Genomic DNA, 14829 nt, shown 5'->3' on the forward strand with positions numbered 1-14829 from the left:
ACCTGTGCAAATACACAAATGCATTTTATTGGCTTACCCAGAAACTTTGGGGTTCCTTAGAATGATAAAATCTCCCCAAAGTCCTTCTGGAAGGGTCACCACATCAGGATACTTGGCCTGTGAACAAAAAGGTTCAATTGGTTCATAAAAATCACAGCACAGAAGGTGGTTCCTACCCAGTGCTCCCCAGCCACAGGGGATTGCACTAAGTTAAGAGTAACAATATTCTCTGAAATTCTGACCTATTGTTTTCTTTTTTTTTAGAGATCCTGACATAAAACTCAGGAAAGCTTGAAAGAATATTAACTAAGTTTGTTAATTACAGTACATCACCATGTGACTCCCCCTGCCTCTGTGACAGAGACACGTCACTGCTACACTCTGGTTTGAACACCAAGCTCCCCACAAGGCTTTGAAACATAATTAAGCAATGAGATACCAAAAATAACCAATGTTAGCAAAATATGGGACAACAGCAAGATGATCAAACATAAAAATACTGGCTCCTATTAAAATTCCATGTTTCTGGGAATTATTTTCAGTTACTACAATGTGCAAAGGTTGATGGTTGTTGCTCCATTACTTTGTTAGTCCATCTGATGTGTCTCCTGAAAGCCTCAGAACTTTAGAGCAATTTTAAAAGCATGTAAAAGAACTCATAGCTGTATGGATCCTGCAGGTGCCAGGTTACCCACCCAGAGAATGAGGGGATGGCACAGACACCCAGCACCAAGGAACAGCATCCTGCAGGGATGTGCTGCTGGAAAAGGAAACAGAAATGGAGCCACAGACTCCAGGGCTGTGCCCTGCTTGTCCTGCCTCATATGCTGGACACAAAGCTGTGTTCCAAACCTTGCAGTTTATAAAGTGTGAAAAGTCTCCCAGCCTGAATCATTCCCAGTACAAGCAGCAGGTTTTATGGAAAAGGAGCAGGAGAGCTCAGCTTCGAGCAGCATGGAGAAAATGAGTTTGGTTTTATGGGATTACGCCTCATCTGGCAGAGCAAAATTGCTACCAGATGTGACCTTGCTCTGGTTTAGGAATTTCTGACAAACTGAAGGGGGGCTGTGCAGGATGCCAAATGATATAAAACACATGGAATTTGCTCATTTTAATTTCTACCCAGCATCCAGTACTGTATTTACTGTGAGGATAACAACCATGTTCTATCCTGGGAACACAGACACAGAAGGGAGGACACTGAGCAGGGCAGTGACAGTGTTGGAAGTGTGGCTGATCAAAGGTCACTCATCTGGCAGAGCAGGGATCCTCTTCCAGCTTTACTCCCTGTGGAATTATGCCTTTCTGATAACAAAACAAGTTCCTCCTCAATAAGCCATGCCTGATTTCCACTGTGAGCCTCTCCTAGCCTGGTGCCAGATGCCTGGGAGGATCAAGCCATCCGTTAGCTCCAGGCTGTAGGTACTGGAAATGCAGGATTTGCTTCTGCCTGGAACTCAGCTCGTGCATTCCTCATTTCCAAGGGATCCCCAGTATCCCATAGCTAAACACCGAGTCACACTTCATCCACCACTACCCAGACAATTGGGAATCACCAGAGAAAACAGATCAGAGGAACCAGATAAGAGTTACAATTGCCAAAACACTGAAATGCTCCCAGGGCCGTCTCAGGAGTTCCTGCGCAGCTGCTGTGACGTGTTCCCCCCAAGCTGGGGGGTATTTATATTCTATGGAAGCCAGAGGCAACTCAAGGAAGTCCCAGTGTATGATTTTGAGTGGAAAAACTTCCCTGCACCTGGGAGAGGGAGCCCTGGTGAGTTCTGCACACAGCCAGGGCTGTTCTGTGCCTTCCCTCAGTGCTGGGGCTCTGGCAACCAACCTGAATTGCTGTGAGAAGCCAATCCTGTGTGAAATTCACAGGATTTGGGATAAAATCCATCTTTTCTGCAGGAAAGGTCATATTTTAGCTATCCACAAAACACACAAAAAGCCAAACCACAAATACCTCCATCTCTGCTTGCTGTAAGCCAAGCCCTGGCAGGGGCCTGGCCCAGATCTGTGCGAGGATCCCGGCTGCCATTCCCACCTTCCCAACACCCAGTGGGAGAGGAAGCACAGCTGCCACACCCAGCATCAAACAGCAACCTTAAACACTGACAGCTCCAGGAATGAGCTCTGGGAAATGCAGTCACACAATCTGCCTCTTGTATTCCACACAGAAAATACAGGTTCTGAATCCCAGCTGATTGAACAGCCAGGCCCAGGGTGAGCAAGGACAGACACCCAATTCCAAACACTCTGTGGGTACCACATCACCACCCCATCTTCTCTGCTGAGCAACTTCCCAGGTTTTCCTTGAGGGAAAATAAAACTGAGCAATAAAACTGGAGTAACAGAATGAGCTGAGCCACTGAGAGGTCTCTTGGGAAGTCAGGAACTCCCAAGGGATCTCGCAAACCAGACCCAAGGCAAGGGAAAGAGATCCCATCATGGACGTGACAGCAGATGGGAAGGACCAGCTACAGCTGCATTAAGCAAAACCTGACTTTAATCAAGAAATAGCTTTCCTCAGATGACTTTTAAATGTCAGCTTATGATCAAAACCAAAAGTCCAAGCTATTATTACTCCTAGATGGAAATTGCTTTTCCAGCTCCTTCAGGAGTCCAGGCAGGGAATCTTATGGGAACTTTTGTCTCAAACAGGAATAGTCTCAAACCACACAGGGACCGTGGTGATGGAATGCACAGCTTTCCCCTGCTCCCATGACAGATTTTACACACACACAGAGCCATCATCCCAGGAAATAGACTTGTAGCAGCTATTTCTCAACAAAATACATTATTCTGCAGCTGTTTAAAGCTGCACTGCAATTTTCTGCACACAAAATCTCTGCTAAGGAAAATATAATAAATGTGTTCAGCTTAAGAGCTGTAGCTACAAATGCAAAGCAAAACTGGCAAGGTAGGTGCCAGATAAAAGCAGGAAAATTTGCTTCTGTCCCACTTAGCAAGAAAACACACGACTGCTCCCAGCTGGAACAACAGCTCCCTTTGACTGCCAATTCTGAACTTGCTGTTCTGGAAGAAGGATGTATACAAAGAGTTATGGTACCACGAGCTCCTCTATAGGGAGAAGCAATTTCTAAATATGCCAGGAGGCTCCATTTGGGCTCTGATTTGGGTGATTTCTCTGTATGGTTTGCTCAGCTACAGCCACGTTATTACCCACTGAAATCACAGATGGTTGGGAGCACCAAGACTTTAAATCCCAACACTGACATAACACCAGTAATTTTTAAAATGAATTTCACTAAAGCAATAAAGACACATTTAGAAAGTGGAAGTTTCTCATTTTGTGCATCTCAAGGAACTGTAAGCAAGAACAGATAATAATGCAATTTCACCCTTCAACTAAATTACACCCCATAGAAACACTGTATTTTCAGAATGGATTTATGAAGCTTTACCACTTGTAATTAAGTCTCAGAATAAATACAGCTCCCATCTTTCCATCTTGAGGGAAAGCTCCTCCAGCAAACCAGTATTGCTGGTGATCCCTGTGATGCCAATCACCCAAACCTCCGGCGCCGGCGGAACCAAGGACGACAAGAGCACGAGGACAAAGTGGGTTTGTCTAAAATGATAAAGTGGGTTTCTCTAAAATGATAAAGTGGGTTTGTCCCTGTGGCAGTCCCAGCCCACTCTCCATGCTCAGTAAGGCCCAGTCCTCTGCTTTTAAAATTAAAATCACAAGTGATACAACCAGGACTCAAGTCTCACTTTTTAGAAGAGGAAAGGAGAATTTTGGGAGCAGATTTGAGAACCTATAAGAAAGTCTGACAATGGCAAGTAGTGACAGCAGAACAGTGATAGGGAATATCCCACCAGGGATAGATGGGATATTGGGAAGGAATTGCTCCCTGTGAGGGTGGTGAGGCCCTGGCACAGGGTGCCCAGAGCAGCTGTGGCTGCCCCTGGATCCCTGGAAGTGTCCAAGGCCAGCCTGGATGGGGCTTGGAGCAACCTGGGACAAGCAAGTGGGATGAGATGATCTTTAAAGGTCCCTTCCAACCCCAGCCATCCTGGGATTCTATAAATAATAGATTGAATGTCACCCTGTGTAGGGCAAATCTTTGCCAACATTTCCCAGAATCTCTCCCAGCTCAGGACACAGCTGGTTCCCTCCTGCAGCACAGGCACAGCTGGTTGTTACCTGGACAAAGAGTGCCCTGCACCCACCTGGTTTCAGACCTGCCCTTTTTATCAGCCCAGATCTGTCATTGAGTCATTGCTGAGATTCAATCTTGCAGCTACCTCTCAGTCACTGCTCTTCACAAGTACCTGAAACCACTGACCACCAGCCCCAAAATCCAATGGCCTTTGCTCACTGCCAAGGAAATCCCTCTGCTTTGTTCTGTTCTCTTCCCTTGATTACAGCTTCTCTTTTTTGGCCCCTGCTCTATTTCCATTGCCACTTATTTTCCTCCTTCCATATTTCCATAACATTATTATTTTTCATGCTTGACTCAACCATGAGCCTACATGATTCAGTTTGTCACTATGCTCACAATGTGACCAATAATTTTCCATAATTTTTGAATTTTCCTAATTGGATCTAGGCTGTAGGTCTACAGAAGAGCCAACCCAGCATAACCAAGGCTCAAGTACACAAAATTCTGTCTCTCATTTCCTTTCAATATCACTTTGTCATATGGCAACCATGTGTTTATCTGCAACTCAATTACAGCAGACTGGGAATAAATTAAAATACATACTGGAGGCTTATTTTTGTGAGGAAAAACAGAATTAAATGAACATGAAACCTCAGGAAGAACAGGAAGGGGTAGATCATAAACAAGGAACACAGAGGCTGCAGATGCTTTTTCTTCACTTCTTCCTTGCTGGGCAAGAGACAAATCTTTCCAGCATCTCTCTTTAAAATTGTCCAGGTAAAAGATCTCCACTAGTTTATGAAGCCCCACATTTTTCTAGCTTAAAATTCTTGGGCTTTTTTGGCATTTTGTTCAACTTTTAAAATACAGTGTCTTAACTGAGCTGGCTGTGGAGCCACCCCCTGGCACAGGGACGGGCCCAGCTCCAAGGCCAGGGCACAGGAACTCACTGGGATGTTGTGGGAGAGCACTGACACTGCCCCATGACATTTATTGTGGTGGAAATACCCAGAAAACCAGCAGAGCTCAGCAGTTCTGTTCTTCCTCCACAACTTTACTGACATACCAGTTTTCATTCTGTTGTATTTTGAGTCCCCTGCCCTCCCTCTGTAGCAAGGTATAATTAAATATTTCTTGATGATAAACTTTACATATGGCACCGTGTGGAAGTCAGCAGAGATGTCTAATTTAGCAAGAGATAATGAGCAGCCAAGGACAATACAGAGATGAAAAATTATGGAAGGAAAAAAGATGTCATATTGCAGAGCAGCATGAAATATCAACAACTTGGGAAGAAAGAATTGTGAGCCAAATTTTCAATAATCTGAAGGAAGCAGACTGCAGGAAAGGCATTTTTAGAAGAGAAATTAAGCCAAGTTTGTGTTTTCTTCCATTACAACTGAAGCAAGATACCTCATAGATCTGTATTTTTTTTCTGTGTAAAAGTTGCTGCAAGATTCTCTCTAAGCCTTTTTGATGTCTTAATAAAAGGATCCAGAATTGCAGAAAGCAACTTGGATTTGTAATACCACAGAAAAGCTGATTATCAAATGTGGCCCAACTTGCTTTTGTACAGTTTACATTACCAAGCTCATCCAGACAGCACAGTTTAAACACCATCTAAATAAAAGCATCTGAATTTAGTTAATGACTTGGCTCTAATACTGTATTAGTTTTTTCCCAAGTAGGCAGATTAATTTAAAAAATAAACTATAGGACACAATGAAGAACATCTAGTTCATCTAAATCAGCTCAAGGTTAGACATTTACTTTTAAAAAAGTGTGATTAAAAAGTTTCTAAGACAAGGTACTTAGCTTATGTTCATCACTTACTGCTGTGGTTTTTTAATCTTTCTTGAAGGTCTGAAGAATTATTTGCTTCTATGTGGGCAAATGTATCTTACCTGGTAAAGGCAGGTATATCCATAAACCCACCTGGTATACCCAAAATACCATTTTCATTTCTCATCATGAGATCTAAATGGATTGAGGGATCAGTCTATCACTTAGAGCAAACTGTCCCACAGCAGAGGGGGGTTTGGCCAAAATCTGTCCCATCTGCCTGTGCTGTCCTGTTGGTGCCCCAAGGAGCAGCTGTGCCCTGCCCTTCACTGCACACAAGGGAGGAACCTGGGCTGGCACAAACAACCCAAGAAACCCCAAAAGCCTCCTGTGGGACTTGCACTCAAATGAAGCTGGGCTCCAGCTTTAGCTCCAGCCAGATTTGATATCAGTGATGAATGGCAATGTCCACAGCACAGTTTCTGAATTGTACAATAATCACTCACCCAGCCTCAGAAGGATCAGATTTTTCCTAAAACACACACAGTTATGTCCATGTGCATCCTCCTTTCACAAATACCTCTGCATGATTTCTGTTAATCTTCCTGAGCTTTACAAAAAGTTTCAACACCTGCATTAGGTAAAAAGTGAAGCTTTACCTATAGATCTATATTTTCTATAGAACATATACTGTAGATACACTGAAACCTTTCCCACAAGACATCCATCCTCTTTTAATGGTTCTACAAAGCACTACATTTTGGACAGACTCCACAGAAATTTCCCACCCAGTAGCTTTCATTTGTCTGGTTATTTACAATTATCAGCTGCTTATGTGAAAATAAATATTAACATGCAATGCTGAAGTGCCTGTTGCTATCAACAAGAGCAGGAATGGGTCCAGCTGAAAAGCCTTGAAAGCCCTAAACCCACTGAATTCTTTTCATGTCATACCCAAATACAGTCCTTTAGATCTGGCTGTCAACAACACGACATTGCAGATTTCCAAACACATCCTGAGCACAAACAAGAGGGACACAGGAAATATTCTTGAGAAGACACAAACATCTGCAAGAAGAGATTCACCAATTTATAATTATTGTACGTGTGAGAGGGTAAAGTTGTCAATCCACTGGTAAATAACAGCCTTGCAAAATTGGTCAACTATCCTCAAACTTTGATCTACTTTGACCTTCCACAAGAAAGCTACAAAACCTCCCCAAAAACCAAAACAGAAGCAAAAGTAAGGAACACTCAAAACCTGTAGCACTGTATGTGTGCAAACTGCACTACACTTTTGACCAAATCTCTCACAACAAATCAGATTTTGACTCAAATATCTGTGTACTGGTGAGTAGAAAAGAATTTAGGGCAGCAAGGAGAATTCTTTAGTGTGTCCAGAAGGAGAAATCACAGGCAGCTGCCAGGCAAAAATATCTCCTTATGCTCCACTTTATTTGGTTTATAAAGGCCAAAGTTGCACTGCCCAGGAATGTTGTGTGATGCGTGTGGATAAATATTTATTTCATTGCTTAGGTACTGCAGCAACACAAAGAGCACTGATAATACCAACAGCAGCTGCCAGTGCATTTCATTCAGTTTCAATGCAAACTTGAGACATTTCATAATTTGAATTTCAATTGCTGGCCTTGCAGAAACATTTCAAAACTGTTGGTAACAATATGTTTTGTTCTGGAAGAAGCCCAGTTGAAAGGAAAGTAGTCAATGCTGAAACTTTCTCTTTTTCCTTCATCAGTTTCCCAAGCAATACTTTAGATCGTTTGTGTTTTTAGAGCTCAGAGGAAATAAAGTGACCCAAACATTCCTGTGTGCAAATGTGGTGAATGTTTAAAGTTTTCCTTGTGTACTAAGCAGGAGATTTGTCCTAAAAGCTGTGGAATAATGCCCTCTCCAGCCTGGATCCTGGAGCACCAACCTTTCCCAGCCTTTCACACAGATGGATCTGAGGAAGGAGCCCTCAATCCTCTTGAGTAAAAATAATTCCAGAAAAAGGAAATGAAAGCAACAGACAAAAGAAAGATTTCCATTCCCAGAATTTAAACATGGAGTTACCCCCAGCTCATATAAAAAAATGAGGCTGTAACACTCAGGCTCCATTCCCAAACCCAGGCAGAGTCCCACAGCAGGAATTTTAAGGGATATACAGACAATTCCATGGAAAAACTCAAGAAGAAAGGCAAGCACCATAGTATTATTTAAAATGGAGTTCTGCATTACTTCAATATTCATTTTTTCCACTGCAGAAAGACCTCTGGATGACTCTGCCCAAACACTCTGAGCTCTAACATCTGAGGCCTCCAACATATCCTTCATCTTTGGCTTTTCCTATTTTCTCCCCTTCCCTGTTTTGGACTCAGCTCCTGCATTAGCATTTCTTGCAGCTGCCCCTGCCAGTGCAGAAGTAGCACTGTCTAGACTGTGCACATATTTGTGCCTCCTAAAACCTCTTAAAAGAATTCCAACTGTAGCTGCACAGCTCCTAGATCTCCAAAATCACATTTCTGATCTCCAGCATATCCCTATGAATTCAGAATTATTGCCTAACAGTTCAATCCTTATTAACTCACAGGATGTTTCCTGCTAACTCCCATGAGACAAAAACACCATAACACTCAGTTACCAAAGTTCTCGCTGTGAATGGACCTTATCAAATATCCAAACTTGCTGAAACAAAATCAGTTTATTCCACCTCGGACAAGTCACATTGTGTAATAGAAGTAAAGGCTGTGAAATACAGAAAAAGTAGCAAATAAATCATAGAAAAATAGAATTTCCAGAGTTGGAAGGGACCCACAGGGATCACTGATATCAAAGCCTGTGCAAGCATTTCCACAGGGACAGTCCAAAAGGGAAGCTGGGATTGTCCAGCACGTGGGATCTGTTGACACAACAGGAATTACAAGGAAACTCATCTCTGTCCCCAGCCCCAAACTTCTCCTCATCTTGTATCATGGAAACAAAACTCAGTGTTTCAGAAATAACTCTTCTTGTTCTCCAGTCATTTGATGATTCCTCCAGCTCCCAATGGAAAGGGAACACACAGCATTTAATGAGAAGAACAGAGAGAAATCATCATAAAAATGTAAATTGGCAAAGTCTGTCTAATCCTGGGAAAAACCCAAACCACACCAATGTTCTCCTTCAACAAGACATGTTTATAAACCATAAACAGAGCCATCCACAAAAACATAACCTATCCAGAGATCTTTTTTTTTTCAGTTTTTAACATTTCCCTCCTGCAAGATGACACTGTGCTGGAGTATCAGGAGATACACAACTCCTGTTTCTTTGGAGTTGCCAAAGTCTGGCCACAAATGCCAGTCAGATCATAAAGAAAACATAACTAATCACTTCATGGGTGTTTTCAACTTGTAATCATTCTGAATTTTGTACACTGTGGAATTATAAATCTCTAGAAAGGTGATAATCAAAAATACCAATATGGTATTAACAGTTAAATTGAGAAATTAGGTATCTGTACATACACACATCTGTCCTGCCATTTTACCCCCTCACACTCTCACTGGTAGCTGTACAAATAATCTTTGCCATTGTCCACTAATTCACCCAAAGAAACCATTTGATGCTACTGTTTGTAATGGGAAAAACATGAATCAACAGGCAAAGACAATTAATTTTTAAATCTAAAAGGAAACCACAAGCTAAGTTTGTTATTGTATTCAAAGTGTCTTCTTGTCCCAGTTCCCAACAAATCCTTCATTTTGACTAAAATGCTTCAAAATATTTGTGTCCTCAGTTTACATCTCCTTCCTGAGACAGTCTCTCAGTGGAGAGGCATCCTGTTACTAATTCCTGCTTAAATTGAAAACCAAGGGGAAAACATGTGAGGACCCAAACAGGGATATCAGCAGCAAGTCACAGGAACCCAACCCCATCTCCCTGCTGACATCTCAAACCACCAGTTTTATCTGTAAGATCAAGTTGAATTTTCACATGTCAATTCTGATACAGTCTGAGATGGCAACAGTGCACAAGAGAAGCTTAAAAAAAGATGCCTTCACTTTTTAGAGAAGTACATAGTGTTTTAAATGGAAATGGAAAATGCAACCAAGCACGACCAAGAAAATGGAAACCAGATGAAAAGGGCAAACAAATAGAGAAAGACCATTAGAATAATTACATACTCTTTTTTTTTTTTTTTCTATAATTAATATATTTAAAATGCAGACTTTTCTATATTTTTTTCAGTATTTCCTATATATAAATTATATCTTTCTAGCTATAGTTATTTAAAACACAGAATTTTCTATCTGTTCATTAAAGCCCAAGCTTTATTTAAGAGAAATGTTGTCCCTTTGCTCTGGTGGGATGTAGCTGCCTTTTGAAGAAATGGAACTGGATAAGAGAAGCAATGACATCAATGAAAACCTACATGGTTCATGCTAGAAACTGAACAACTGTTGCAAAACACCATTATTTTAGAAAAAAAATTGGAAACCTCCAAGTTCTATTGATGAGTAACAATGCTCAATACTGGCACAGGAGAGAAACCAAGACCCAAGCTGAGCTCTTTGAGCTGTTCCAGACACACAGGAGATGTGCTGAACTGAGTATTTTGGAAAAACATGACTCAGCAAACAGCTGAAATAGAACTGCCCAAAACACAGGGAAGTGTCACCATCTGTACCCCAAAAAAGAAGTGATATTATTTGACAGAAAGGCAGGAGGACAGGGTGGCTCTTCCACGTTTCCTTACAATGGCCAGAGGTTTAAAGCTGTCTTTATTCAAGGTAGGTGGGCACCTTGCTTTGGACCACCACAGGGAAGAGCTCTAGGTAATGATCTAATGAAGATTCCACTGAATTTCTTCACTGATGAATATAGAGGCAATACGTGAAAGCTTAAATTTCAGGTAGCTCTGAAGAAAGGCTTTACAAATTACTCAGTCTGGTCACTGCCATTTTAGATATAATGTGAGAAAAACAATCCACAAATAAAAACTGATGTGTGGGATCAAACAGAAACCTAACCAAGAGGCAATACATTGTGGCAGTAATTAGTGTCCTCAGAAAGTGACACTAATGAATATCAATATTCTATTCACTGCAGCAAAGAACTGGAATTTGGATGCAATTACAACTGAAAATGAAGCTTTTTAAAATGTAAGATCCCAGCCACACACATCTCATATTACAATTTTAGGTTTATTCCCACATAACGACCTACCCCATGCTTTTTACAATGTATTGTAATATTTTCAAATATGTAAGGAAAATCTGTGTTTAATATCTCAAGGTTTCCTAGCAGTATTTTGTCTTTTCCTGTATTTTTTTCCATAAGGATATCTGTGACCACTGATTACACAAGGAATGCAGTAACTGGTACAGGTTTCAGAAATGCAGTATACTGCCAATCCCAAATTCCCCATCTCATGTTTTGTGCTGACTTTAACAGTTATAAATTTTTTCCCCATTGCTACCTTTTTCCAACTATAAACTTGTGTGTTTGATTTTAAAAAAAGCAAACCACATGAGTAATTGCAAAGTTTAGGATTCCATCTTTGTCTTTGATCAAAACCAGCCAGCAACTGCATGGATTCATCATAACAACTAAGAGTAAAGCAATATGAAAAAGTCATTCTTTTCCTGTATTTCACTGGAAGGTTAAAAAAACACTGCTGTAATTTTCAGTATTGTCTCTTTTCATTCCAGTTCTTGAACAAAGCAGAAATAACCTTGCATTCCTGAATGTGGATGTGTTTTTTCGACTCACGGAAATAATATTTTGATCAGTGTTTGAATTAAATAGCAGATCCAACTTCAACACAGCCCTTCTGTAAGCAAGCCAGGAAGCATAAGTAAAATATCTATTAATGATATAGTGATGGTATGATGTGAGAGAAGGAAAATAAGGATGACTGTGGAACATTTAAAGCTGTAGAATATACTCTTAGTGCCAGGTGAGACATGGTAACAGGTACAGAGGTTTGTAATTTCCCCTATTACCCACAAGGAAATGGATATTTTGCAAGCATATAAAATTATCAGAGGTCTGCATGTGGCTGCTGCTCACCTGTGGCACCATGAGGGAGATACCACAAAGGGTTTCAGGACAGAGAAAAGCAAAGGAAAATCCTGTATATGCAGGTGGCCACTGCCCTGCAGTGCCCTTAACCAGGTGTAACAAGCAAAGGCAGAATATTGCAGAGTTGAAAAGGGAGGATGGGGAGTATCAGTTTTCCTCTGATGCTCAAGGATGCTCAGATTGTAATTATTAAATAAAGGTATAAAGTGTGCAAAACAGAGTCAGCAGGGAAGCTGGAAACCTTGGCAGGCTGCATATTTTGAAATGGCTGAGAAAAGAACTTGTGAGGGTGAAAGGGGTGGAAAGAGCATAAAGGAACAGAAGGTAAAGCAAATCAGGAGATCTGGGCAGCCAAGAGGAGTTGCTCTGTCCTTGCTGCCTTCCAAAACCAGCAGGACAAAGCCCTGCTCTGGCCTCAGCCTTGCCCTGCTCCCAGCAGCAGGTTGGACTCCTGAGTGCACCCACACCAAAGGTCAGGAGGCAATTCCAGCAATGCAGGAAATGATCAGTGCCTGGTGAAGTGAACACTTCAGGGTTCACCTTGATTTCCTCTGCTCAGCCAAGGCAGGTCACACCTGCCATCCACTGGCTGGTGAAGCTATTCCTGCTCTTGTCCTGCTTGCTCTGCCCAGTATGCAGATAAAAGATCCATTTCTAAAAGGTATGATACAGAACTGACTTTCGTGGTCTCTGTATGCTGTGACCATCAACAGCTATTTCAACTCTTCTTTCTATACTCTGTACTCTTTATACTTTCTACACTTCTTAAGTTGGTTTAATGATTTTTATTTTCAAGATATCCTCCTATTCCTTCAGCCTGCTAGCTTTCTTTGATGACAAAGATATTACACTGCAAGCACCTTGAAGGCTTTTGAGAAACAAGTTATTCCTCCTGTTTCAACATCCTCCATGTATTTAAGTGGCCTTTCAGACAGAAGATGAAAACCTATAAGCTCTTCTCAGCATCACAGATTCTGTTATGTTAACTTATATATTAATTTGACCTCCTCTGAGGTTTAGAACAGGGGCACAGTAGTGAATGTTTTTCCTCCTTCCATTACCTCCTACAGAAAGAAGCAAAATTCATAAAAAGGAAAACAACAACAGTATTATTGTACACTGACTAACAGTTCTTGTGAGAGGAAAAGAAGAATCCATGCCAGAGGCTCCAGCCTTCCACAGCCACTTCTCACCTCCTATGGCTCTTGCTCAAGACACAAACCATGGCAGTTTGTCCCAAGATTTAAAATAATAAGTTATTCTGATTATTAGTCACTGCTGCTTAGTCTGCCTCTCCTCTCCTCAAAGGACACAATTCCACACTGAGGCATCTTAACAGACCAAAACATTCCCATTGCACAACTCATCCCAACAACTGGCCATGGGATGGACAGGCAGAACACGACTTGCAGATGAAGCAGATTGGCAGCTTGCTCTGTGCTCTTGGATGAACTATTCCCATAAAAACAGTCAATATTAGATTCCTGAGGACACAGCAGTGTTTGCACTCACACAGAAACTACCTGAACTGTGTATGTCTGAAATAATTTGTCATCCTAGTCTCTAATTTTGGCAGAATATACAGCATTTTTTCTTTAGTTATTATGACAGGCAAGTTGATGTGGAAAATTTTAATGTAAGTAACAATATTAAAGTCAATCTAATTATTAATATTACACAGATTTAAATCTTACTGAAAGGCAGCAGATAATGTCCATTCTCAGACACATTTTTTCCAACTGAAAATCCTAAACCTTCTTGATACCAGGCAGCCACAGGTCACTTTTTAACAGCTCCTACAATTTTCAAGTGTTACTGCTCATTGCAGGAAGATGCAAGAGGGACCTTGCAGACCCCTCAGGTTGTCTTTACCTCTTCCTTAATAAAAGTTGAGAAGATAAGCAAGGACCTCAGAGACATCAGTGAAAATCCTGAATCCTCTAAGCTGAGTGAAGGATTCCTTAATTGTGTCTGAATGTACACCTCACTAATGAAGGCAGGATGAGAGACTTGGGGCTGTTCAGCCTGGATAAGAGAAGGTTTTGGGGACACCTCAGAGCCCTTTCCAGCCCTAAAGGGGCTCCTGGAGAGCTGGAGAGGGACGGGGGACAAGGGATGGAGGGACAGGACAAGGGGGAAAGGCCTTAAGCTGAAGGAGGGCAGGGATGGATGGGATTGGGCAGGAATTGCTCCCTGTGAGGGTGGGCAGGCCCTGGCACAGGGTGCCCAGAGCAGCTGTGGCTGCCCCTGGATCCCTGGCAGTGTCCCAGGCCAGGCATTGGGGCTTGGGGCAGCCTGGAACAGTGAAAGACGTCCCTGCCCAGAGCAGAAGGGTGGAATAGGATAAACTTTAAGGCTCCTTCCATCCACATTTTCACTCCATTTGATAAGTGACTGTCTCTATTCCTTTCAATAAGCTCCAGGTAAATTACCAAAGTTTAATATTTCTTCTTTTGCCTTTGTAAAACAGAGCACAGTAGGAACTGAATGCCTATTTTAAGGGACAATGTATCTTTGCAGCACGCACCAGTTAACAATTATGGTTAACTCAATGGTTACACCATTCCATGACTATCTGTCTAAATATTCCTCAGAGTGAGCTCAAGCAAACGACAGATTGTTAATATCAGCAGAACTCAGACAGCTTGGTGTCCCAGGTGAATTTGTCACTGTGAAGCTCAGCAGACCCATCCCATCACCCACCTGGATCTGGGGATGCAGGAAAAGGCTCTGCTGGCACACACAGGACTTGTGGTAATGTACCCTTAATTCCCTCCCTTCTCCCCTCTGGAACAGCAACTTCCCTGCAGCTTCTGCAGAGCTGAGCTTCAGGATCATGTTTCAGGAT

At 41.9% G+C, this 14829-nt stretch overlaps 1 protein-coding gene across 2 annotated transcripts in view; it reads right to left on the reverse strand.

The window, feature by feature from the left end:
* Positions 1 to 14829, reverse strand: part of CENPP (centromere protein P) — a 110603-nt gene that overhangs the window by 2204 nt on the left and 93570 nt on the right. For both annotated transcript variants that reach the window (XM_056501404.1, XM_056501405.1), the window contains one exon: positions 38 to 117. In XM_056501404.1, coding sequence (XP_056357379.1) covers positions 38 to 117 — 80 coding nt within the window. The remainder of the gene's footprint in view (positions 1 to 37; positions 118 to 14829) is intronic.

This window comes from Oenanthe melanoleuca, chromosome 12 (assembly GCF_029582105.1).
Source record: "Oenanthe melanoleuca isolate GR-GAL-2019-014 chromosome 12, OMel1.0, whole genome shotgun sequence".
NCBI classification, from domain to species: Eukaryota; Metazoa; Chordata; class Aves; order Passeriformes; family Muscicapidae; genus Oenanthe; species Oenanthe melanoleuca.